General features: G+C 50.5%; 1 protein-coding gene across 1 annotated transcript; it reads left to right on the top strand.

Annotated features, from left to right (window-relative positions):
* The first annotated feature begins 164 nt into the window (after positions 1 to 164).
* zgc:153039 (uncharacterized protein LOC767698 homolog) lies at positions 165 to 25712 on the top strand. The gene is given in 14 exon segments (XM_062561016.1): positions 165 to 585; positions 2053 to 2187; positions 2628 to 2765; positions 3046 to 3369; positions 3940 to 4047; positions 4128 to 4239; positions 10942 to 11099; positions 12560 to 12642; positions 14864 to 14989; positions 18963 to 19154; positions 22577 to 22675; positions 22678 to 22753; positions 23452 to 23598; positions 23828 to 25712. Coding segments are annotated over 14 exon segments (2847 nt in total). The 5' UTR covers positions 165 to 365; the 3' UTR covers positions 24757 to 25712.
* Positions 25713 to 26590: the final 878 nt, after the last annotated feature.

Below are 26590 nucleotides of genomic sequence, written 5' to 3'. Positions count from 1 at the left end.
TTTGAATATGCAATGATTTCAATCTAATCTATTTTTAATCTAAGTAAATGCACTCAGTGTCATCCGAATCATTTTGTGGTCAGCAGCTTTTATACTGGTAGTTACAACCGGAAGCTCCGTGTCTACTTACGGCAGGTGACGTTGGCACGTCACATGACTCTTCTCAGTAACGGCGCTAAGATGTGAGAGCCGGAGAGGCTGAGCACTTGAGGTGGACTTTTAACTGACTTTTTTTTAGTAGTAGTACACGCCAGCGCTTGACCTCGCCCGGTTCACGTAAAGTCGTTTTCATCGTAATTTCTTAACTTTAGCAATGTAACGCTAGCTAGATAACGCATTTATTTATTTTTTCGGTCGTCGTCACAATGACGGAGCGGACTCCTCTCCTCCACTACCGCCTCTCCACCAGCGTCAATGAGTCCGAGCCGCGGTCACCTGAGCCCGGGCAGCCTCCGGCGCAGCACCCGGGCAGCCCGCGGCGGAGGCCCGCCCCGCAGCGGCAGCCGAAGAAACTCTCCATCTTCTTCGGGGTGGTGATCCCCACCTTGCTGTCGATGTTCAGCGTGGTGGTGTTCCTCAGAATAGGTGAGCGCGGAGGATGGGGGACCTCCACCCAAATCACTGAGCCCAGAGAGCTGATATTTTCATGCCTCATGTGTGTCATGGTGGAAGGTGTGGGATTTATAACCGAACTATGACCCTTTTCAGTACATGTGTTGAACAGAAATACACGTTTATACACAAAATGTAACTAAACTAAACTAACCCTACGTATTGTTACCCCTTTACCTCAGATCCCAATAAACGTATGTCGGTTTTTCTTTTTTTACTAAATATACCAAACAGCAGCTTGTTTCAGTAACGACGTTTAAGTTCAGCCAAACTGCGTTAACAGCTCTGACATCTGATGTCAAAGGTCACGTGACCTCATCTGCGGGGCGCTTGAATTCGGAATGCGAGAAAATAAAAGTTCTTGATTGCATTCAGTTAAATAGTGAAAGCGGCCTCATAATCTCCCCTCATTGATTCAGTGCTGTTCATGAGTGGGATTTGGATTAAGAGGCCGTTTCATTGGAGGGGTTTTAAAGCTTCAAGCTGATGCTTTTCCCTCATGTTTCATACACCTGCAATCAAAGCCCTGTGCATTATTTGATTGGATGATGATGGAATCGCTCCATGAAATGTCATCCAGCAGCAGGACCATCCGTGTCACCACCATCTTTTAAAATTTTTTTTTACCATGAAACCTTCAACATCTCACACAGGTTGGAATTTTTCCTCCAGATACTTTTAAGTTACGAATCACTTGCTCCTGCAAAAGTTTGTTAGTTTTTTCCTTTGTTAGGAGCTCGTGACATTCATTTCCTGCAGAAGATGAGCGTTACAAACGGAGTGAATGTGCGGTTGCTACGGGTGAGATTTCAGCGCGAAGAGCCTCGAAAAACGTTCCGCTTTCCCGTGACCAAGCGTGCGCGTGAAGCTGCTGATCACGTTGTCATGACAATTCACACATTCCTCCTCGCTGCTGCCGCAGCATTCCTGAGGCGATGTAACTTCACCTCCCTTTCTCTGCCGCGTGCTGCGCGTTTTACCTCCGTTAAGTTGTGTTTTCTTGCTCTGTCTCTCAGCACCCACCCCCCCACCCTGCCCCCCAGTCTCGTGAGATGTCAGCTGCTTAGCAGTGCGCGCACACACACACACACAGTAGCTGTCTGTGTTGCCCCTCCACCCATGAACCAGCCGTGGTTTCACTGTGGATGTGAAACCTCTGTGACGGTTCCAGGTGTGGTGATTTCTGTCTGAATATCAGATGATGTTACCAGTCAACGTGTACAAACAAACCGATTTCAACATACGGTCAATATTTATGTTGCAGATTTCTTCATTTTTGGCTGCCCATATTTGGAAAACCCTGATTTGGTTTATGCAGCATCATCTGAAATGATTCAAAAGATAATAGAACAACGCATGTGCTTTTTGTCGTAGGGAACCAGTGCCAAGCTAATCCTTCCCTTTGTTTCTGTGTGTGTGTGTGTGTGTGTGTGTGACCAGGATTCATGGTGGGCCAGTCCGGACTGTACCAATCTATCGCCATGCTCCTGGTGGCCTACTTCATCATCTGCATGACGGTGCTGTCGGTCTGCGCCATCTCCACCAACGGAGCCCTGGACGCCGGGGGGGCCTACTGTATCCTCACACACACACACACACACACACACGCTGTCAGATGACATGGTGTGTGTGTCTGTTTAGGCCAGTGGGATGTAGAATTGTTTCATGCTCTGTCTATTCAGATAGAGGCCAGTATGCTGCTTTTCAGTCACTTCCTGTCAAGAGTGATTCATTTTTCGTTATAGATTAACTTGCTGTTGTGCTGCAGGACTTTGTCCCATGTCGTTTAGCTTCTAGTGGTGGTTGTTGTTGTTCTTTTTAAAAATAGTCCTTATTGAAAGCACTGAGAGGAAGCTTATCTTTAGTGGCGGCGGTAAACCACCTGGAAGCCGCCATGTCGGGGTCAGTTAGTCTGATGGCAACTAGACACCAGTCCCTTAGAACGGAAAGGCCCACCACCCCACCCCTACCCCCACTCATGAGAGTGTAAATGCAGCCTGAACCCCCCACCTCAGACATGATCAGCAGAGCGCTGGGGCCCGAGTTCGGCGGCAGCATCGGCATCATGTTCTTCCTGGCCAACGTGTGCGGCAGCGCGCTCTACGTGCTCGGCCTGGTCGAGGCCATCGTGGCCACCTTCGGCGTGCCGGAAGGTGAGTTTCACCTCGACTCCCCCGTGAGGCGCCGCCCGGGCGACATGCAGAAAAATGTACATGTGACGTAACTTTATCATTATCACGTTATTGGACGACGAACGGGAGAAAACCTCGCTAACGCTATGCGGTATTTAAGCTTAGGAAATGTCATTAAAAATTGCTATCAATCAAAAACATTGTTTTCAGTATTCTGGCCTCGTAGGTTTGTGAAAAGCAGGTTTTGTGTGTTTTAAAGCTTCTCAAATGCATCACGTGTCTTTCCACTCGTGACCTCCAGACGGGTCGGTGGCCACCTCCCCCTTCCAGGTCCTGCCGTCGGGCTACTGGTGGTCTCTGCTCTACGCCACGGGCGTGGCCCTGCTGTGCCTGCTGGTGTGCCTGGTGGGGGCCCACATCTACGCCAAGGCCACCTTCCTCATCTTCCTGGTGGTCATGTTCGTCCTGGGCACCATCTTCCTCAGCTTCTTCGCCGTGGGCCCGCGCACCATCGTGCTGCCCGGCTCCGCCTTCAACCCGCCGGCCAATGGGACGGGCCCGGCCTTCCCCACCACCGGCAACTTCACCGGCTTCAAGCTGGACACGCTGCTGGGGAACCTGGGGGGTAAGCCGCCGCCGCCGCCCGAATCGTCGCTTGATCCGCTACAGTTTGACTCAGAGAAGAGGAGTCGTGCTTTTGTGTACTTGGGCCTAAACGCGCGTGATGGCGGTAGGTGAGGCGGTGTTGGGGGAGGCACTGGTGTGGTGGGGTAGTTCCATCACCACGAGATGTACGCTTCGATCGGCCGGTGAATGCACGCTGTGTCTGCTCTCTGCTTCCTAATGTCCACGCAAATCTATCCAATGACCTGGGGTATGTTTGCAGGCGCTGGTGTCCGAGCACATGATTGCTAAAGCTAAGTGGAGTCACTCGGCCACACGTGACAACCGTTACACACTGAAGGTCAAGGAGCAGAGGAGCGAGGGGGAGGGAGTGGATCTGATTCTATTCTGAGGAGCAGGAAAGATGGCGGCTCCTATTGGGTCACGAATTCATGCCTCCTTGCTCTCATTAGTCCACGCGTCAGAGTACTTTTGTTCTTATTGGGACTACCCTCTTCAACGAGGTCCTCCCAACCCGTGTGAGTCAGCTCTGGGAACCAGCCGACGTCTCCGCTGTTGTCTCCCCCCACAGCCGACTACACCCTGGACTACACCACAAACACCGTGATGACCTTCGCCACCGTCTTCGCCGTCATGTTTAACGGCTGCACCGGCATCATGGCCGGCTCCAATATGTCAGGTAGGTGAGGTGTGTGTGTGTGTGTGTGTGTGTGTGTGTGTGTGTGTGTGGACACGCAGTAAACCCATCGTACCCACCAGGCGACCTGAAGAACCCCAGCTACTCCATCCCCCGGGGCACCATCACCGCCGTCATCTTCACCTTCATCATCTACAACCTGCTCAGCATCCTGGTGGCCTGCTCCTGTGACCGGTGAGTGTCTCACACACACACACACACACACACACACACACACACACACACACACACTGGGGTGTTAACAGTTGAGTATTTTAGGTTCCTTATTCTTAGATGTAGTATGAAAAGAAGAAGCATTTGTTGTTCCTGTTCCTGTATACGTCAGATTTCAGCATCGATGCAGATGCTGACATGACAAGGCTGTAAAAGAGACACACACACACACTGAGAAGAAGCTCTTAACACACTTTCTCCAGCTGTGACCAGAGACTTTATTGCGTTGGGCTCCTGATCTGTTGTCGTTGCTTAAGGTTGTTTACCGTCTTGGGTTGCGTCTTATCTTGGGTTCACTTGGGGGTTGTGTGTTTATGAGCGTTATCTGACCGGAGAAACGTTGAGTCGTCTCTCAGAAGCGCTGCTAAAGATGACGATGTGTACTTCAGTCTCACAAAGGCCTCCTCCAAGGCTTTAATGTGAGAAAACAAGAGGAAAAGAACCACATTTCTCAACACTCCCCTTTAATGTTCACCTTCTTATTGGGGGCTTCTGTGCTTCTGTGCAGCGTATTTCTTCTTCTGCATGTGCTGTTTGACCAACAACACCTAAAGTGCACTGTAGAGCTTCATTGATGATGACTTCAGGAAAGAGGACACGGGAGCCTAGGGAATATGTGTTGATATTATTATTCAGATCATGGATCTAAAGGTCAGATCCCTTCTGCTGAGGCCATGAGGTCGTAAATAAAAGGGTCTTAAACCACTTCACTTCTGCAGTTGCGCTGTAGTTGCGTTTGACATCCAGAAGGTGGCAGTCACGCTCTCTGCCGCTTGTCTTTAGAGGGACACTCACCTTTACGAGAGGCTTCTGCTTGGGTTTGTTCCTTAGGGGGGCGGGGGGGGGGGGGGTTGTATCGACTCACGGAGTCTTTCAGACGTTCGATCCAGCGTCAAAGAGGTTTTCAGAAGCTCTGCAGCTCAGTGACGCGACTTGTTGGTGACACTTTGTGTATTTGTACACAGAATCCTGCCACTGTGAGGTTTACTTCTGAGATGCACCCCCCCCCCCCCCCCCTGTATATCTGGTCTTCACCGTTAATAGAGCTTCCGTATATATCATTTATTTCTTCCGTTTGGAAGATTAGGGCCGCCGATACATGATGACGCCGATAGAGGGATAGAGGGGATGAAGGCCGAGGGAGTGTGGAAGGGGGTCTATTAACCTTACGTGACCAGCTAGCCAGCCATGACAGATTGGCCTGTCGAGGCTTTATCAAGCTCTTCTGCTTGTGTCTACACACTGTGTGTGTGTGTGTGTGTTCCGTGGGACTGTGCGTCAGTGACCTGTAGGCTAATCCGCCCAGCTTTTGTATTAATAACTGACTTGATAATTATATTAATTTTGAATCTGCTGGGCCTTCTTCTTTGTTGTGCTATCTCTGACATGCAGCCTCATGGACGTGTGTTCCTCTGCTTCTGTCTCTCACACACGCACATACACACGTACACGCACACACACACGTACACACACACGCACACGCACAGCTCTTGCTTTTTACAGAGAAGTTGCATCCATCGTCACACTTTTTTCCCTCCATCCTTCAATACAAAAACCAAACATGGCGTATTTGTGCTGCGGCTCTTTTCTATTTCCATCTCTGTATATTATATTAATATTCTCCCCCCCTTCAGGAACCCCGCTTCTTTTCCCTGCGTTGCCCCTTTAGGACGAGGTTTGGTATCCGGCCTCAAGTGACTCACAGCGTTTAACGCACACACATGGGCTAAAGTTTCCCAGGGTGCACGGTTTAAACGGTTTAAGATCTCCTTACGGTATGAAATTCTCACGTAACACTCATACCGGTGTTACGCCATAAAACTGAAGTTGCTCTTAAGCAAGCGGCAGATTTATATTTTAATGTCATCACAGGGCGCCCGGCGGTCGGAGCTGGTTGTCTTACGTGTGTTGAGATTGAGTCATTGAGGTTATAACTTTATAACAACAATGAATAACCCACAACAAACTCTCTTTACAGGGTAAAACACCACAACACAACAGCTTGTGACACATAAACATTTTGCAATACTACAAATTGTACATTTATAAAAAATATTCCCCGCCGAACTGCATGCTGGGTACAAGAAGTAACTCTGTTGCTACATGAAAACACGGAAAAGAGCGAAACAGGAGGAACAACAAGAGACCAGAGATCACTTGTGCACAGAGAGGAGCTGTGTCTGTTTGGAGGGTTTTTGGGTTTGATAAATCCGACGCAAGCTCCGTTAGATCAGAAAAGAAATTATTGCAAAGTCTCTCGAGCCTCGGGTGGCAACAACTAGCAGCCAAAACAAGCTAACACGCTAACAAGCTAACAGCCAACAGAGCGCAGAGGAAACGTGGTTTGGGGGAAAGAACCGATCTCAAACACCTGTAGGAGATGCAGAATGGAGTAGGAGACGTACTGAAAAGCACATCGCGACTCAAACAAATCAGAATCAGTTCACACACACACACACACACACACACACACACACACACACACACCCTCCTTTTGGCACTATCGGCCACAGCAGCGTTCTTGGCTAACCCTTCCTCCTCTCCTTGTCTGTCATCCATCCATCCACACAGCCGTTCTCCCCCCTTTTGTCACTCACCCCCCCTCCCTATCTCTCTGCTGCAGAGATTCTAGTCACCCCCCTCCCCCTTTTTCTTCTTTCCTTACTCCCCAATTGTTTTTTGAGGTAACAATGGTGGCGGTACAGGCCAAGTCCTCTACAACGTGCCCTCTCTGGATTTAAACCTATTGGGGGGGAGGCAGCCCCCCCCCCCCTCCAGGTGATATGATAATGATGATTATGGACCAAAACCAGAGGCTGCAGATGGGCTGAGCACCGGGAACGACTGGAAGCCGAGAGATTACATGAGAAGAGATGACATGAGATGAGAAGAGAAGACGTGACATGAGAATAGATGACATGACATGAGAAGAGATGACATAAGAAGAGATGACATGACATGAGAATAGATGACATGACATGAGAAGAGAAGACGTGAGAATAGATAACATGAGAAGATATGACATGAGAAGAGATGACATGAGAATAGATGACATGAGATGAGAAGAGAAGACGTGACATGAGAATAGATGACATGAGAATAGATGACATGACATGAGAAGAGATGACATGACATGAGAATAGATGACATAAGAAGAGATGACATGACATGAGAATAGATGACATGACATGAGAAGAGAAGACGTGAGAATAGATAACATGAGAAGATATGACATGAGAAGAGATGACATGAGAATAGATGACATGACATGAGAAGAGATGACATGACATGAGAATAGATGACATAAGAAGAGATGACATGACATGAGAATAGATGACATGACATGAGAAGAGAAGACGTGAGAATAGATAACATGAGAAGATATGACATGAGAAGAGATGACATGAGAATAGATGACATGACATGAGAAGAGATGACATGACATGAGAATAGATGACATAAGAAGAGATGACATGAGAAGATATGACATGAGAAGAGATGACATGACATGAGAAGAGAAGACGTGACATGAGAATAGATGACATGAGAAGAGAGAAGAGAAAATGCAACACAAATATTTAGGTATGTGAGCGCTGTGCGGCGATGGAAGGACTGTGCAGATGGAAGGAGAGAGAAGTGTGTGTGTGCGCTCAGAGGCCTTGTTAGTTATTGATCCTATTTAATAATCCTTTAGCACAGCCTACTCCCCTGAGAGCACTTAACTCCCCCCTCCCTCCCTTTCCCTACTCTCCCTTTGCCTCCCTCTCCTGAGCTGCCTCCGAAACGAGTCTGAACTCTTCCTGTGCCCACTGTAGAAGTACCCAGGAGGCCGAGGTGGGGGCTGCAGAGGTCACGGGGGTCGAGGTCCACGTGTGCAGGCCGAAGAACCTCTGACGTTTGGACACGTTAGCATTCCGCTAACCGTCTCTAAATGTGCATCCGTGTGGTTTACACTCTACCGGGGACAAGAGGGCACCTTTTATTAAAGCTTAAATATTTCATGTAGGTGCGGAACGGGGGAAAGAATAATGTGAATCACAGACAATAAGAGGCGTTAACGAAGTGACGGAGGATCCATTAGATCCAATGACCTTTGCACACGGGCGGAGTATCGACCTCCTGCTCCCAGCACCGCCGGGTCCGTATCGCACAGACGAGCCGCGTGATGGTGCAACGAGCGCCGCGCCCATGTTACCCACAAGCCCCCAGCCGGGACCCCATTCTGCTGGACCATTAGACCGGGTGACCGGGGGCCGAGGCCCGGGCACAGGGGGGCCCGTGGGGGCTCGTGGGTGACGAGGTACCGAGCGCGGTAGTGGTGGGGGGAGGGGGGGGGGGGGCATGTGATCTCTGCTTGCCTTTGTTTCCTGCTCCGAACAAGCTCCTTTTAATCCGTCACGCCTTTGTTCCCCTCTTTATTTAGACGGCAGGGCTCATTTCAGCCGAATGATCGGATCAATAGAGATTATACACACACACACACACACACACACACACACGCATATACAGTATACAAGCTTCACAGTCATGGCAGTGGACCTTTAAAAAATATACAATTATAAGACCGAATACTTGACCAGCCAATGAACACGTCCTTCTCACACGTGCGCGCACGCACGTGCACACGCCATTTGTCATCGCTGTCACCCGGTCTGCAGCGGCTTTGTTTTTTAGAGCCGGTTTGGAAATGTCAAGCTTTTCAGGATTTATTTGGCTCCTGCTGCACGTCAGAGAAATTAATAATCAGCACATAAGTTTTGACCCACATCATCACTCACCTCACACGCACACACACACACACACTTGTATTTTTCTTGATGTCTAGCACCTTTTGCCTTTTTGTGTGTGTGCAGCGAGCACAGCGAGGCGGCCCTCCAATCGAGTGCCAGCGTATCCGACCGGTGAACAGTTGTTATGAATATGTCAGAGATTCTGATTACAGCAGCGGCTCATAAACTTTTCACTGCAGTACACACACACACACACACACAAACACGCACGCACAGACGTGCACGGTGAATAAACAAAGTAGTTGGCATGTCCTAATTTCCAGGCCGACGTTTCTCAGCAGCACCTTTTTGATTTGTGGTAATGCAACAATGTGTGGGTGTGTGTGTGTGTGTGTGTGTGTTTGTGTGTGTGTGTGTGTGTGTGTGTGTGTGTGTGTGTGTGTGTGTGTGTGTGTGTGTGTGTGTGTGTGTGTGTGTGTGTGTGTGTGTGTGTGTGTGTGTGTGTGTGTGTGTGTGTGTGTGTGTGTGTGTGTGTGTGTGTTTGCTTCGTCCTGCCGCCACGTGAAATGCGCCACACGCTCAGGTCTTTGGATGGAGGAAACAACACTTAACAGGGCCATGATAATAAGTATTAAAGTCACTGGACGAGAGAGAGAGAGAGAGAGAGAGAGGGGGGAGTGAGTCACAATCTCTCTAGCTGTGTTATATTGGATGGAGGTAGGGGGGGGGGTTAGCAATCATGCACACCCTGCTGTGGTTTTTGTACTGTGTTCTTTTTCTCCATATCTGGTACACACACAGCGTCTCATCATTATGCTCCTGTGTGATCATCACTGCCTCTTCAATCTTGTTCTTTTTCATTGGACACGTTTGTGTGCCCCCCCCCCTCCTCCCCCCCCCCCCTCCCCTCCCCTCCCTGGAAAACCTTTTGGACCACTTGCTTTTGATCTGCAGAAATGGATGTAATAATGTGAGGAGTTTAGAGAAGGTGGGAGTTGTCCAGTGTGTGTGTGTGTGTGTGTGTGTGTGTGTGTGTGTGTGTGTGTGTGTGTGTTGCATGTGAAGTTATCAGCAACTTATCGCCTCTGCACTGAATATATAAGATAACAAATGCAACAGTTGGAGAACCGATGTTTTCTGTGCCGTTGATCCATAAGGATTGAGTTGGTGTTTGTTGTTGTTTGGTAAAGATAACCAGCGTTTTCCAGGTTCATTTGAGCAGCTGCATCAGTTCACCACACAAAGGGCAGCGCTCTTCCTCCTTGATGAAGGAGCGATATCAGTTAGATTAACGTTTTATAGGGAAACAGTTCTCCGACATCACAAAAGATCACTTCCTGTACGACCACCATTGATACTGAAGACTGGAAGCATTTACCCGTTATGTTAGGTGATGACACGCTGCAGCCGAGCATCCACTGTCCCACAGACTGTCCCACAGACTGTCTCTCACACTGTACGTCAATTGATCAAATGTCTGATTATAAACTATATATATATATATATATATATATATACATATATATATATATACATACAATGAACAATACGTTCAATTCATCCGACAGAAATGATTCAAATACATATTATGACGTAAGACGATTGTCCTCATGACTGACATCTGGTTCAAACTGACAACGGATCCGTCCTCGAGGAACCGAGCCTGATGTCAATCGTCTCGTTAGTTTGAGCTGGACATTTGATCGACTCAGTTGAACCACGCACAGTGTGTGTGTCTGAAGTCAGCCTGAATCTTCCATTAAGAACACAATTCATGTGATGTTACTGAATGGAACCCCTATCTGTTAGCGGCTAACGTTAGCAGCTAACGTTAGCGGCTAACGGTACCGATATCTAACTGACGCAACGAATCTCACGGCCTGAACCTCTGTGTGACGGTCTCCTGCTTTGTGTCCCCTCTGAACCTCTTCAGGGTCCTTCTTCAGAGGGACTACAGCTTCCTGAGAGACATCAACATCTGGAACCCGTTCGTCACCGTGGGGGTTTATTCCTCCACCCTCTCCGCCGCCATGAGCAACCTCATCGGAGCCTCGCGCATCCTCTACGCCCTGGCCAGGGACGACCTGTTTGGTAGGAAGGAGAGTCTTCCTTTATTCGCCAGGCTTGTGTGTGTGTGTGTGTGTGTGTGTGTGTGTGTGGTCCCCTGCAGTGGAGACGGACAGGTCCTCAGCCTAAAGGGTTAACTCAGATGAATCTCTTTAATTAAGACCCAATGACTGAATGCGTAACGTTCTCGTTGGAGAGGGATGAAGTGGTTACTATGACCACACCGAGTGTGTGTGCGTGCGTTTATGTGTGTGTGTGTGTCACAACTTGCCACTGTGCTATGCAAACAGAGTGATGGATGCGTCAGTTCTCCGACACACACAGACACACCTCCCTGTTTCTTTCTTCTCTTTTTATGTCACTAATCTTAACTTAACCCCCCCCCCCCCCCGCCCCCCTCCCCTCCCCCGCCTCTCTGGCTCTCCTCCATCACTCCGTCTGCTGCTCTCGGCACATTGATTTCACTTTAAAGTCTCGCAGATTTAATTCCCATCTTTCATCAGCTGTGAAATTTAGCCTCAAGCCCCCCCCCCCCCCCCCCCAACCTGTTACCTCAGCTCCTCCCATCTCCCCCCTTTCCAGTTGCTCCTCTGTCGTTGTTGTTGTGAACCTTGGCTGCACTCGGATGACATCACCATGTGGCGTTATGTTAATACGCTCTGTTCCCATAAAGCACGCGGCCCGTAAGCTACTAAAGAAAGTTGAGTCCCTCCCCCCCCCCTCCCCCTATCTCTCTCTCTCTCTCTCTCTCTCTCTCTCAATTACACAGTTTGTCTAAATGTCAGCAACTCCGTAAAAGTGAGATGCAGCCGCTCCTGCTTCTGTTGCTACGGGAGACGCCGTGAGTCCAACCTTGCGCTCTTCTACACTACCCAAGTGCTCGTCGCCAGCGAGCTCTTGGTGTTGCGTTGTGCCGGTTTTGGGGTTGCGTAACCATGGTAACCGGGGCCAACGTGGCGTAACCAGGGGATTGATTGGGCCGTCTGAACTAACATAAGCGAATAAATGCGGCGCTTGCCCTCTGTCTTAATGGGTGCTGTCATTCTCGCTCTTTGCTAAAGTCCCGCCTCATCCAGGCTGTGATTGGTTGCTTCGACGTGTGACATTGACGAAGGCGGTGCAAAGTTCCTTCTCTGTTGTATGAGGTTGTTTTGAGAGGTATCTGCTCCTGTTACCTCCTCACAAGGGGCCTAAAAGGTCCACTAACGCCGCAATGATCAGTTCTGGATTGAAGGAATCCACAGTTCTCTGTATTGTGTTCATATTGTAATTAGTGCAAACCACCTGGTGGAGAAGTGAACCCGAGCAGCTCCTCTGCGTGAGGGACATCCCATAGACGTTGTGTCCAAACCAGTGTCTTTTCCACTGGTGGGAGCGATGACTGGCGACATCAAATAGAGGAAGTTCTCCATCAATCCAGAAGCGGGTGGTGGGTTTCCTCCTCGCTTCGTCCCTCACTGCAGCCTTTCTCCTCGTCCCTGCAGGGAAGGCGCTGTCTCCGGCGAAGAAGACGTCCCTCAGCGGCAACCCCTGGGTGTCGGTGCTCCTCTCCTGGTTCCTCGTGCAGGTGAGTGGAGATGAGCGAGGTGGAGGGTCAATACAAGACGTTGGATACTTATTACAAAAGCAGCTGGTGAATGATGGGGGGGGGGGTAAATGAAGGAAAACTTAAACCAACGTCTATCCTTAGAAAATCATATTTATTCTTCTTTTGTTCACTTCCTCTTCTAATGATGGAACAGGTTTCTATAGATTAGATCTTCAAACCAAGTTGAAAAGCAAAGATTTAGACACCGGCCTTTGTTTTAAAAGATTCAGTGAAATCGACAAACCCGGGATAAATTGAAGCAGTGAAGCTCGGCACAAAGGGAAAGAAGAGGAGCTTCAACAAGCTGCTTTTACATAATAGATTCCAAGTCATGAAGATGAGTCTCCTGCATGATGTGCATTTAGCGCATGGTGGTGCATTTAGGGGCAAACAGACCATGAAGCTTTAGGGCGGGGCTACACGCTGATTGACAGGTCTACCAGAGAGGTAGAGGGCGTCTCTACATCCAAATACGGTCACTTCCTGTCCGCTGGTTGCAAAAAGTCGAGATGGCGACGCACAAATGGTTGATGACAGCATCCAATCTATCTATCTATAGTGTAGATCTATAGATATACATATCTATAGATCTATAGATTGACAGTGACAGCCATCATACCACATCCACACAGGGTTTGTAGTATTGGAATCTGTATTCAGAGGAGTCTTCTAATGAATGCAGTTCTTCCACGGACCCCCCTCTGAGGAGAAGAGTGCATCGTGTGGTGTCCTCCATGCGGAGGAGTAAGTAAATAGTGAATTCTCCTGAGGAGAAGCATATGGGTGGGAGGGAGGAGAGACAAGGGGGAGAATCTTTAGACCGTCCCGTAGTGAGTGTGTAAATGGCTGGTCATTACATGCGCTCTGCCTCTCTCTCCTCCCCTCCTCCTCCTCCTCTCCCCCCCGCCGCCAACCTCCAGGAGCAGAGGAGGAGCAATTAGATGGAAATCGTTAGCCGCGCCCCCGCTTCCATCCGAGATCATTGACTCTCTCGTCCCCCTTTTTTTCTCCCCCGCCTCCTCCTTCGCCATTTGGATGATTCACTGATGACAAAAGTCTGATTGTAATCTCGCGGCGCGAGCCGAGGGAGGGAGAACCGGGGGGGGGGGGGGGAGGAAAGCGAGCATCTCCACAAATGGCTTCCAGGAGACAAACGGACGCCGCACGGTCGGCCCCTCAAACTTCCTCCTGGAAAATCCCAACAGTATTTGGGATACTTTCCACATCAGTCAAAGTCAGGGACCAATCACACTCCGGCTCCTCGGCCATTGGCCGATGTTATTAGAGATGGACTGGTAGTTCCCTCGGACCCTGGAGGACGCAAAGGACCACTTCCTGTCTGATGGCTGACGCCCCGTGTCTGTTAACACTTAACAGCGCTTCTGAACAAACAAGAAGAGGCCAGAACATCCCTCTGGGTTCTTCTTTTTATTCACACGCCCCAGTAAAAACACTCTTTCAAACGGCCGCACAAAAACATCCCTGGGGGGGGGTTTGGTGCGTACACACACACTCACACACACACACACACACGCCGGCCTGTGTCTGAGTTAATGGCTAATTAATGGTCTGTTAGAGACGACTCCCTGGAGGGGGGGGGGCAGAGACACCCACTGACTTTGACTGCCAGAGGTCATTTCCTACCCGCTGGCCCTCTTCTTCTCCACCTCATCTTCTTCTTTGGTCCCCCCCCCCCCCCCCCCCCTTGAGGTGTATATGTTGGATATCTTTATTATTGGGTTAATGCAGCATAATGAATACATTATTACATCATATACCATATAACGGGGCAGTTAAAGCGCGACGTAATGTGTTGTCACGGATACCGTCTGACTTATCGGTGGACATAAGACTCTTTGGGACCACGGAGCTGCTCGCCCCCCACCTCGATGACCCCCCCCCCCCCCCCCTCCTTCATTGCAGACCCGTGATTCCCTCTTAACCTTTAGAAGGTGACTTATGGATGATCTGGGGTAGCATCGCATCAACAACATCCTTGCAGGTTATCTAGATTAAGTTTGTGCAGCACCGCTGGGGGGCTCATCGGTCTCATAAATATCATGATCCCATTATGAAGACTAGTCTTATTTGTTTCATAATTTATCTCATTCCCTGTATGTTTCAACAATAGTGCTCTTTCTATTTTCTATCCTCTCTGACGTGACACTGACACTTGGATCCCTTCTGTCGGCTCTTCCAGCTGGTGCTTTTCTCCGGGAAGCTGAACACCATCGCCAGCATCGTGACCATCTTCTTCCTGCTGGTGTACGCGGCCGTGGACCTGGCCTGCCTCGCCCTGGAGTGGGCCTCCGCCCCCAACTTCAGGTACACACACACACACACACACACACACACACACACACACACACACACACACAATCAAGAACCTGCATTACATCCAATCCAAACACATCTTGGTCTCTGATGGCTCCACGGAGAAGAAGTCTGGAGATTGTATCAAACGGTCAGTCCCGGTTCCTCCAGGGCACGAGGTGTGCGTCATGTGACTCTCTCTCCTCTTTTGTTCTGCCTCCATTGTTTGTGCACGTGTGTGAAGATGTGGCGGCTGGCCAGCTGGTTGCTGCTATGGCGACAGTCCGCTAATTAAAAGCCATAAAACCAGCCTCTGCTTACAGCCGTGTGCCGGAGAGGGACCGGCAGTAAAAGTGTGTGTGTGTGTGTGTGTGTGTGTGTGTGTGTGTGTGTGTGTGTGTGTTTGTGTGTGTGCGGCTCCTACAGTAACGTGGAGATGTTCTAGAGATTTAAAGTAACAATGTTTATCTGTGTGTGTGTGTGTGTGTGTGTTGTTTGTATTACCAAGGACACTCGTAATGATCCTGATTTATAAAAAGCTCCCAGAAGCCCCGGGGGCAGTTTGTGGCGTGCATGTAGCTCCGTGATTACATCCACGCCGCCCGCCACTAAAGAAAGAACATCAGCCGAGTCCAAAGACGCACCTTGGCTGATTGAAGTCCTCCGCTGGCCGTGACAAACATTCCAGACACGACAGCCGCTTCCCGCTTTTTATTTGTTGAGAAACCGTTTAAACGCTTTCTTTTATTTCATTTTTGTTATGACAGATTGCCTCCAGCACTGCATTGTGTGTGTGTGTGTGTGTGTGTGTGTGTGTGTGCGCGCAGTGGGAGGTGAGAACATTTACAGCTCTCCAAGTCAAGGACACGTCAGTCGAGTAGAGTTGGAATCAGGGTACAGAAATACTTATATAGATATAACGGCCAATCAGAATCAAGTAGAAAACCAGCTTTGCTCTCACCACTGACTTCCTGTTTGGACACCATGGCAACAGCAGGAGCTCCGTGCTTTGAATCCAACAGAGAATATCACGGCAGTCATTTTGCATTTTAGCAATAAATGAATCCATTGAGAGAAGTTACTCCACCTTTCGTCTTTCAGCCATGAAATATTTCATCAAAAGACAAAAGGCGGCGTTCATGTTTGGAAACGTGCACCTTTGAGGGGAGCAGAGGATGATGTCATCCCGTGGGTGTCGGCTGTCCAGAATCCTAAAGCCTTTTTGGGGGGGCGGGGCTACACTGTGATTGACGGGTCTAATAGAGACCTATACGGCGTCTCCACATCCTCCTCTGCCTCAGATGTGTTCGCCTCTGCGCGTGAAGTCGATCTGAAGGACACGCGTGCACATCGACCGCCACTAGAGCGCGCTGCGAGCACCCAGAGGGGAGGAGTCCACGCAGTCCTCGTTATCCGCCGCGGTGACCGCTGGCAAAGTCTCCGGGACACAAAGTTATCCGCACAACACCCCCCCCCCCCCCCCCCCCCCGTGACCCCGGGGCGGGCTCCCGGAGCTGATAAGGGCGACCCGTGTTCCGCCTCCCTCTGAGTGGTCCTCATTGTTGCCGTGTCAACCGGGGACGTTGGACGCCAGTTGTTGGTGTGTTTGTGTTTGGCTGCTGTCGTCGTGCTCTTCACTCCCCTCCCTGTCTGGCTCTCTCTCCCACGTCTCTTTCCAGGCATGAAAAAATTAAAAGCCATTAGCGGCCGCCCCCCCCCCCCCCCCCAGAACTGCTCCGTAATTAGCATAACTAATTTAGCAGAAATATTTTCCTTTCCCCTTAAATCTGCTGTTGTGTAGAGGAGCGATTGAAATAATGATGTAGCAGAAAGTGTGTGTGCGTGTGTGTGTGAGAGAGAGAAGGTGTGCGATTCTGGGAACTGTTTGTGTGTCTAAGATCAAGTCACGCCGGATGTTTCTTCTTTTTTTTGGTTATTGATGTGTGAGCGTATCTGTCTGTGTGTGTGTGTGTGTGTGTGCTGTGTGTGTGTGTGTGTGTGTTCCTTCATCTGTGTGTGTTTGTCGTTTTATCTGTTGTGTGTGTTTTGAGCGAGGAGGCTTCTGTTGGCTGCTTCTTTATCAGCATTGGCTCCAGCTGTGTAGAGTGTTCCTCTGGGGGGGGGGGGGGGGGGGGGGCTGAGGCTGCGTGGGCACTCGTACTTGTATGAACACACACACACATTAACACTTGCACACGCAGTGTCACAAGGTCACTGGCCAGGATCCAACCAAGCGCCGCACGCTGATGCCAAAGGGGGGGGAGGGGGGGGGGGGGGGCTGAACTCCGTCAGCCGGTTGGTTTTTTATGTGAGTGTCTCCAGATCCACTTAAAGTCCACCAAGATGCTGTGATTGGCCAGTTCGTTCCCAAGAGGCGGGACTTAGCCGCTCTCAAGTGATTCCTTAAATGGATTCTTGAGGTCGGCTGACGTAACGTCTCACTCACTGACCTCTCACTTAAAGACCCCCCCCCCCCCACACTCTCACTGTGGGGGGGGGTCTGTGTCTTGGCTACAGGCCGGGTCTCCTCCCCTCGTTTTCTTAATGTCTCTCTTGAGGACTCGATTGGCCACGAATACCTCGTGCCTGCTTTTTCCCTGCTGTGTCAGCAAAGTGACATCAGCTTGCTGGGGGGGGGGGGGGGCAGCGTTTATTGCAGGACAGGACCGTCGCTGCTGGTGACAAAAGACGGGGAGGAGGGGGGAGCTTTTATCGTAATTACACCTGCTCTGCGAGGGAGGGGCTAAGAGGACGCGGAGTGATGAAGTGGATGAAGAAATAAGAGCAAAGTTGTGATGCTGAAGCCTCCCCCCCCCGCCCCCCCCCCCCCCCCCCCCCCGGTTCCAAAAACTCTTTTATTACCGTTGTCTCGCCCGTCCCTCAATTTATGTTCTGTTTTGTTCTGTTTGACTAAAAGCCCACTGATCACCTCATGGATCATTCTACAGTTTGTGTCGCCTCCTTCCTGACGAAGGATATTTCACTAAAAAATAGAAACTGTGGAACCAATTCCTGAGCATCTCCAGAGCGTACGAGAGTCCGTCCTCTCGGGGGGGCAGGGGGGGGGGGGGCACTTGAGCTGCGTTGGGTAATTACTGCTGGGACTTAATGGCTGTTTATCTACACCGCTGCAGTTATGGGGCGGAAATTGGGGTCGATTACGCAATCCTCCAAAAAGAATCCCACGCGTGCAGCTCCGTTTTGTGTGCGAGGTGGAGCTGCAGAGCTTATTATCCAGTGTTTATCTCGCCCCCCCCCCGCCCTCTCTCGTTAGGAGGCGACGGGGACTTCAGACCTTCCTCGGGTTCAGATCTGACCCTTTTTAAAAACAAATCCATCGCGCCGCGTTTTGGACCAAATTGCAATCCCTGGACTGCATATTTGTTTTTTGATAAGGTGCTGTTTGTTTATCCCACCGGTTTAAACCCCCCCCCCCCCCCCCCCAATCAAAGCCGACAACCTCCTAATTACAGAGGAGGGTCTGTTTGCATGGACGACGTAAGCTGCCACTTCCTGTTAATTAGTATTCAACCGAGCAGCGGCGTTATGGCGCAACGCTGCGAAGGCCGTGTGGGCTTTGGTTTAAATGAGGCTGTTGTTGTTGTTGTTGTGTAGAGGCTCTTTGTCGTGATCGTGACACACACACACACACACACACACACATGGGCGCGGAGGCCTCTGTGGGTTCCGTTAAAGAGAATCAGCATCCAGGGGGGGCGAAGACGAGCCGACAGCAGGATGCTGACGTGGGCAGATGTTCACTTCTTCTAAAGCTAAGACGGATCTGGTGTGAGTTTCTAAATGAACATTCTCTCCCTGTGGGGGTGTGGGGGGGGGGGGTATAAACCCATTAAAGCTTCCCTCACACTGTCCACGTGGCTCATCACCTCATGTGTAGATGTGGAATTTAAAAAGGTTAAAAAGGCAGCGATCCTGATTGACAGTTGTCAATAGAAACTAAAGATCTTTATTGATCCCCCACAGGCCCCACCTTCCGTTACTTCACCTGGCACACCTGCGTGCTGGGCATCGTGGGCTGCGCCGTCATGATGTTCCTCATCAACGCCATCTACGCCTCGGCCAGCATCGCCTTCATGCTGCTGCTGCTGCTGCTGATCCACTACCTCAGCCCCACCTCCAGCTGGGGCTACATCAGCCAGGCGCTCATCTTCCACCAGGTCAGAGCCCACCGAGCTCCAGGCTGTGGTGCTATCCCTCACACACACACACACACACACACACACACACTGCTGCAATTGTCATTCCAACAGCAGCCATCTATCACATTTATATCGGGTCTGCCAGACACACACACACAGCTTTACATCATCCAGCTCTGCGTGTCCTCTATCTGAGCGAGCCTGTTGCTCTCAAGGAGGGGGGCCCGGTTGCCAGGGAGGGGGGGGGAGGTGATGGTGGCCGGTTTGCCAGCAGCTCGTCTGGAGGCAGAACATTATTACAACCACTTAACTTATTGAGCCTTTTCCCCCTTTTTCTCATGCCCCCCCTTTTTTTTATTCACTTCATCTGCTCCTCAGTTTCTCCTCCTTTGTTTCAACCCGAGACGCAGAGAACACAGTGAATGCAGGACTTTTCTAAAATTCATCCTGTGTAGTGACCAGCAGGGGGCGACTCCTCTGCTCCCATAGACGTCTATGAGGAAATGACTCTACTTCTGTGTGGTGACCAGCAGGGGGCGACTCCTCTGCTCCCATAGACGTCTATGAGAAATGACTCTACTTCTTGTGTAGTGACCAGCAGGGGGCGACTCCTCTGCTCCCATAGACGTCTATGAGGAAATGACTCTACTTCTGTGTAGTGACCAGCAGGGGGCGACTCCTCTGCTCCCATAGACGTCTATGAGGAAATGACTCTACTTCTGTGTAGTGACCAGCAGGGGGCGACTCCTCTGCTCCATAGACGTTCTATGAGGAAATGACTCTACTTCTGTGTAGTGACCAGCAGGGGGCGACTCCTCTGCTCCCATAGACGTCTATGAGGAAATGACTCTACTTCTGTGTAGTGACCAGCAGGGGGCGACTCCTCTGCTCCCATAGACGTCTATGAGGAAATGACTCTACTTCTGTGTAGTGACCAGCAGGGGGCGACTCCTCTGCTCCCATAGACGTCTATGAGAAATGACTCTACTTCTGTGTAGTGACAGCAGGGGGCGACTCCTCTGCTTCCCATAGACGTCTATAGAGGAAATGACTTTACTTCTGTGTAGTGACCAGCAGGGGGCGACTCCTCTGCGTCTCTCCCATAGACGTCTATGAGGAAATGACTCTACTTCTGTGTAGTGACCAGCAGGGGGCGACTCCTCTGCTCCCATAGACGTCTATGAGGAAATGACTCTACTTCTGTGTAGTGACCAGCAGGGGGCGACTCCTCTGCTCCCATAGACGTCTATGAGGAAATGACTCTACTTCTGTGTGGTGACCAGCAGGGGGCGACTCCTCTGCTCCCATAGACGTCTATGAGGAAATGACTCTACTTCTGTGTAGTGACCAGCAGGGGGCGACTCCTCTGCTCCCATAGACGTCTATGAGGAAATGACTCTACTTCTGTGTAGTGACCAGCAGGGGGCGACTCCTCTGCTCCCATAGACGTCTATGAGGAAATGACTCTACTTCTGTGTAGTGACCAGCAGGGGGCGACTCCTCTGCTCCCATAGACGTCTATGATGGAAATGACTCTACTTCTGTGTAGTGACCAGCAGGGGGCGACTCCTCTGCTCCCATAGGACGTCTATGAGGAAATGACTCTACTTCTGTGTAGTGACCAGCAGGGGGCGACTCCTCTGCTCCCATAGACGTCTATGAGGAAATGACTCTACTTCTGTGTAGTGACCAGCAGGGGGCGACTCCTCTGCTCCCATAGACGTCTATGAGGAAATGACTCTACTTCTGTGTAGTGACCAGCAGGGGGCGACTCCTCTGCTCCCATAGACGTCTATGAGGAAATGACTCTACTTCTGTGTAGTGACCAGCAGGGGGCGACTCCTCTGCTCCCATAGACGTCTATGAGGAAATGACTTTACTTCTGTGTAGTGACCAGCAGGGGGCGACTCCTCTGCTCCCATAGACGTCTATGAGGAAATGACTCTACTTCTGTGTAGTGACCAGCAGGGGGCGACTCCCTCTGCTCCCATAGACGTCTATGAGGAAATGACTCTACTTCTGTGTAGTGACCAGCAGGGGGCGACTCCTCTGCTCCCATAGACGTCTATGAGGAAATGACTCTACTTCTGTGTAGTGACACAGAACGGTTCATACAAATATTATCAATTGTCAATATTATTATGAGAGACAACTCTTACAGTTTGCTCCTCTGCAGGACGGGGGGGGGGGGGGGGGGATGTCTGTCCATGTGTGGCGGGACGCCAACTGTTTGACATTGAAGCGGCAACAACAAACGCAGTTGACAATAACAAGCTGCTGAAAACAGAGAATGAAGAAGAAGAAGCGCTGATGGTATCAGGTGGAGGGGGGGCAGCGAGGGGGGGGGGGGGGTGGGAGGGGGGCGGTAGTATAAGCAGGAGGAGAGGGGATGAGTGATTGAGAACTAAGTGATGGATGAGACACCACGGAGGAGTGATGATGGCCTGATGGATGACGCAGAGAGACGGATGGTTAGAGGAGGAGCCTCGGAACAGCTGCGGCGATTATGAGGGTGATAATGTGGGGAACGTCGTAAACGTCACCTTTTATTCAGCGTCCCACGTGGGGAGGGGGACGTCTTTCCTATTGCCCCCCCCCCCCTCTCACCCCTCATCGCCTTGAGTCTCTCAGACCTTAAAGAGTTTTAAAACCGAAAGTCATCTAGAAGTTGGCCGGTGCTTTGGCTCCACTCCCCCCCCCCACCCCCCCCCCCCCCCCCCCCCCCCCGCTCCTCCTCCCCCCTCCCTCCTTCTGCTCTGATTGTGATGCGGTTGGCTGCAGTTTAAGTTTGTGTCCTCATCACGTCTCCTCACAGCTGTTGAGTTTCTCAGGAGCTCTGAGATCTGCAAAGGAAATCTGTGCGTAACAAATCTGGTTTTAGTCAAATAAGACCAAAGAAAGTAAAATAAACATCTAAGATTAGTATCATTTGTTGTAGAAATCTACACAAGGATGCTGCGTCAATTATAATCAAATTCAAAGATGTGATTTTATAAGGTTAAAAGTTCAATTGTGGAAACAGCAGTGAAAAAACAATCAGGTTCCATTTAGAATCTAATTATTATATCACAACATGAGTACATTAAGTCCTGGTGGAATTTGTAGATTTACATATTTTTTTGTCCAATAAGCGCTGAATGATGCCGTGGAATCAACCTGTCAATCAGCCCTGTAGCCCCGCCTTAAAGCATCCCCTGCTTTATGGTCTGTTTAAGAAGAAGAAGACTTAAAAGTAGAGACTGAGACCACGAACTCATGTTTACTGAGGGAATAAATGGAGAGAAGTAGAGTCACTTTGTCATAGACTTCTATTCACTTTCTTTTATTGTTTCAGTGCTTATGTTCCACCTTTAAATGAGTTCCCTTCTGTTAAAGCTGGGCTATACCTCGATAGTCTAAATGTCAATAAACCCGCTTCCCGATGCCTTCGTCCCCCACAGGTGCGGAAGTACCTGCTGATGCTGGACGTGAGGAAGGACCACGTTAAGTTCTGGAGGCCTCAGGTCCTGCTGATGGTGTCCAACCCTCGCAGCAGCGTGGGCCTCTAATCAGGTTCATCAACGACATCAAGAAGAGCGGCCTCTACGTGTTGGGACACGTCCAGCTCGGAGACCTCGGTAAGTGTTTTCCATTCATGCACCTGAAGTACTTCAGGGACGGCCTCCGTGCGGCTTTCGCCATGGCGACGGCTGCAAATACGCGACAACAGCGCAGGTGGAGCTAACCGTGTTTAGCCGAGGGGGAGCTGCACAGTGATGTTTTCATATGTTAATGTCATAAATGTCACTTTGAAACCTCGCCATAAACGTTCTGTGATGAGCAATCAGGAAACGCTTTCCCACCAAATCAAGTTCTGCTCCATTTCTCTTCTGATCCGGCGACTGTTCATTTGGTGAATGACCATCGACACAGCAGATAATTCAACGACATTTTGACACGAGACGCAACGGGGAAACTAAAAGTTTGTGTGAGTTGCATTTTTAGAAGCAGGTGAGACTGTTCCCACCCAGGATCAAACGCACCCACCAAGGCGATGGCGCCTCTGTCCGCTAGCTGCTGAAACGGGCCCCCCAGAGCTTATGGTGCACTCGGCCCTTATGATGGAGTGCCCCCCCCGCCCCCCCCCCCTCCTCCCAAGTCCTCCAGCGCTGCACTCTGAATGTATTTAAAGTGCTTCAGAGTTCCAATGAGTCTGTAGAGATCAGATCAGCTCTCCTTGTGCATATCAATGTATTTTGAAGGGAGGGAGGGGGCTCTTTGTGCTTTCCCTGTATCTCAGCCTCTCCTCCTCCTCCCCCCCTCCCTCCCTCCCCAGGCACGCTGCCGTCGGACCCCCTGCAGTCCAAGTACGATTCCTGGCTGGCGCTGGTGGACCACCTCAACATCAAAGCCTTCGTCAACTTGACGCTGGCCGACTCGGTGCGTCACGGCGTGCAGCACCTCCTCTTCATCTCTGGACTAGGTCAGTGCCACCGCCGGCCCACAATGCACCAGTGAACGCTCGCACTGGTACTATGTCCCCGTCCAAACGTCTGCGTGATGTTATGTCTTCTTTCCAAATGTTGCTAATTACCTGAATTACGGGTTGGGAACGAAAAGTCTTCATTCAGCGTTTTAGTCTTGACTGCGGATGTTTGTGGAGTTTGAGTCTCACCCCCCCCCACCCCCTCCTCCTCTTTGCATCGTTCCAGGCGGGATGCGTCCCAACACCCTCGTCCTCGGTTTCTATGACGACGGCCTCCCGAGGGACAAGCTGATCGACCCGTCGCTTGCCGCCGGTCAGCCCGCCGACCCCTCTGACTCCTCCGAGGGGCGCCCCCCCCTCTTCCACTTCTCCACCCTGCGGGGGTCCGGTGACGGGCGGGACCTCGGCGAGTCGGGCGACGGGAAGGTCCTCGGCCCCCAGGAGTACGTGGCCATCCTCGCCGACGCCATGAAGATGCTGAAGAACGTGGTGCTCGCCCGCCACTTCAACGACTTCGAGCGGGCCGGCGTCCTGTCGGGGGGGGCGGGGGCGCTCTACGTCGACGTCTGGCCCGTCAACCTGCTGCGCCCGGACAGCTGCAGCTACGTCGACACCTGCTCCCTCTTCCTGCTGCAGCTGGCGTGCATCCTCAACATGGTGCGCGCCTGGCGCCGGGCCACGCTCCGCCTCTTCCTGTGCGTGGAGGAGGGGCGCAGCGTGAGGGGCTCGGAGGAGAAGCTGGGCCAGCTGCTGAAGGAGCTGCGCATCAAAGCTCAGGTGTACTCGGTGCCCTGGGACCAGCAGGTGGCGCTCCACTGGCAGCGCCAGGGCGAGTGGGCCCAGAAGCCGCCGGCGCCGGCGCCGCGGCCCCCCGACGGGGGGAAGGAGGCGGAGGAGGAGAGCGACGAGCAGTACGCCAACAGCTTCCCGAGCAACGCCACGCGCCTCTCCGACGACTACCTGTCCGCCGTCAACCGGCTGATCCTGGACTCGGCCCGGCCCGCCCCCGCCGTGCGCTTCCTGTACTTGCCCCGCCCGCCGGCCGACACGCGGCGCTACACCACCTACCTGCAGCAGCTGCAGCTGATGACGCGCGAGCTGGGCCCCACGCTGCTCATCCACGGGGTCACGCCCGTCATCACCACCGACCTCTGAGGGGAGGGGCTCCGTCGTTCGACCCCCGAAACCCTGATCCGTTCCAACCTGAACGTCTAATAAACAGAAGGTCTGCTTTGCAGTTACACAATAATAAATGTGTCGCTATTACAGAGGTTCTTAAAACATTTCACTCCAAAAATGATTTCATGTGGGATCTCAGGAAGACGTTCCTCTTTTTTCTGTACTTTTTGTGAACTGAACCACGAGCTCTGCAAAAACTACTGACACATGTTTACGGTGCCAAAAACTACTGTGATTATACGTGGATTTTAGGTTCATTAGGATAGTTTTTACTGACCCGTTTTGAATCAATAATATTTTCTGAGTTGGCGTGCAAATAATAGATAATAAAACTGGTCCTGTTCTGCCCCTGATTGGGTGATACTCGCTGCCATCGTTGGTTTGATTGGCCGTGAACCTGAAACAAACCAATCAGAGCCAGAGGAGGGCGGGTCTCTTGGCGGAACCTCGATCTAAAAGTGGCCACCCTGGTTCCAGTGGACTAAAGAGCAGCCAATCAAATCTCTTGAGGTGCTAGCATCCGTTAGCCAATGCTAGCTGATACTCCCTAATGCTAACGGATGCTAACAGCTTCAGAAAGCTGCAGAACGAGGCTCCGGTTTCTTCTCAAAAGTCACACAGCAGAAGTTCTGTAGCATTTTGAGTCGAGCTTAGAGTTAGAATGAAGCATCAGGTTTTATCGTGACATAATGCGACAATGTGTAGCTGGAGGAAAGGGCGGCGCTTTGCGGTTCTGATGATGTTTGCACACTACACTCCTGGACACTACGCCGCCAGCCGCTGTCCTGAAAGCACAAACAACAACCATGAGGATTTGTTGGAGTGATGAAATGCTCAAATATATCTGTAATTTGGACGATGGAATCTGATGTGAGTGAAAAAGAATAAAGCGGTTTGTAACGTGTTTCCTGCTGCTGGTTCCAGGTGGTTTATGGGAAATGACGACTTAGTTTCATTCCATCTCAGAGCTGAAGGCTTTTCTTCCCTTATTTCTGTTTTTGGTGTCTCCTGTTTGTTTGAGGTAAACTTTGGGAAATGGGGTCGAGACAGAGATACAAGGGGGGGGGGGGGCACGGGCCAAATGACCCGGGGGGGGGGGTGGGGGGGATTCCATTTCCGCTCCGAGGTCAACAACAGATTGGAAGAATAAGCCCCAAAAAACATCAATATCTGCTCAGGCTTCCATTTATCACCGGGGGAGGGGGGCGGGGGGGCTGAACAATGGGTTCAGGATGAGGGTTCCTCAATGTGTGTTTGTATGTTCATCTGAGCAATCCCTTTCCACACTGGTGTCTTCTTCTACTCCTTTTTGTCGCTTTACAGTCGCTGTCGATCTAAATTTGACGAAAATCCTCATTTCTGTTTTTGTAAATATTTTTAAAGTTTTCTTAAAACGGACACGAACCTTTAATTTATTTGTATGAACCGTTCTACAAGAGATCGGATGTGATGAATGTCATTATACAGAGATATACAAAGAGGATCATGGGTAAATAATGAGAATAAATATTAAAATATAAACATTTTTGGTTCAAATTGACATTAAAACTCTTTAGTTTGTGAGATATTTAGTTGAAGCTGAGATGTTTTGTCACAAAACGTCAACTAAATACTTTCATTGAAGTAAAGTCGTATTCCATCAAACGAATTTTACATTTAAAGTGATTCGCTTCTTAAAACTAAAAAAAGCCTTGGGGAAAAAAAATAAAAGAAATAGTGACAGGAACCGGAGGAGAGGAGTGTGTGTGTGTGCGTACGTGTGTGTGTGTGTGTGTGTGTGTGTGTGTGTGTGTGTGAGAAATCAAAGATG

The sequence above is a fragment of the Pungitius pungitius genome, chromosome 3, assembly GCF_949316345.1.
Source record: "Pungitius pungitius chromosome 3, fPunPun2.1, whole genome shotgun sequence".
NCBI classification, from domain to species: Eukaryota; Metazoa; Chordata; class Actinopteri; order Perciformes; family Gasterosteidae; genus Pungitius; species Pungitius pungitius.
Note: the sequence above shows the minus strand (reverse complement) of the source record. Positions and strands in the feature narration are given on the sequence as shown.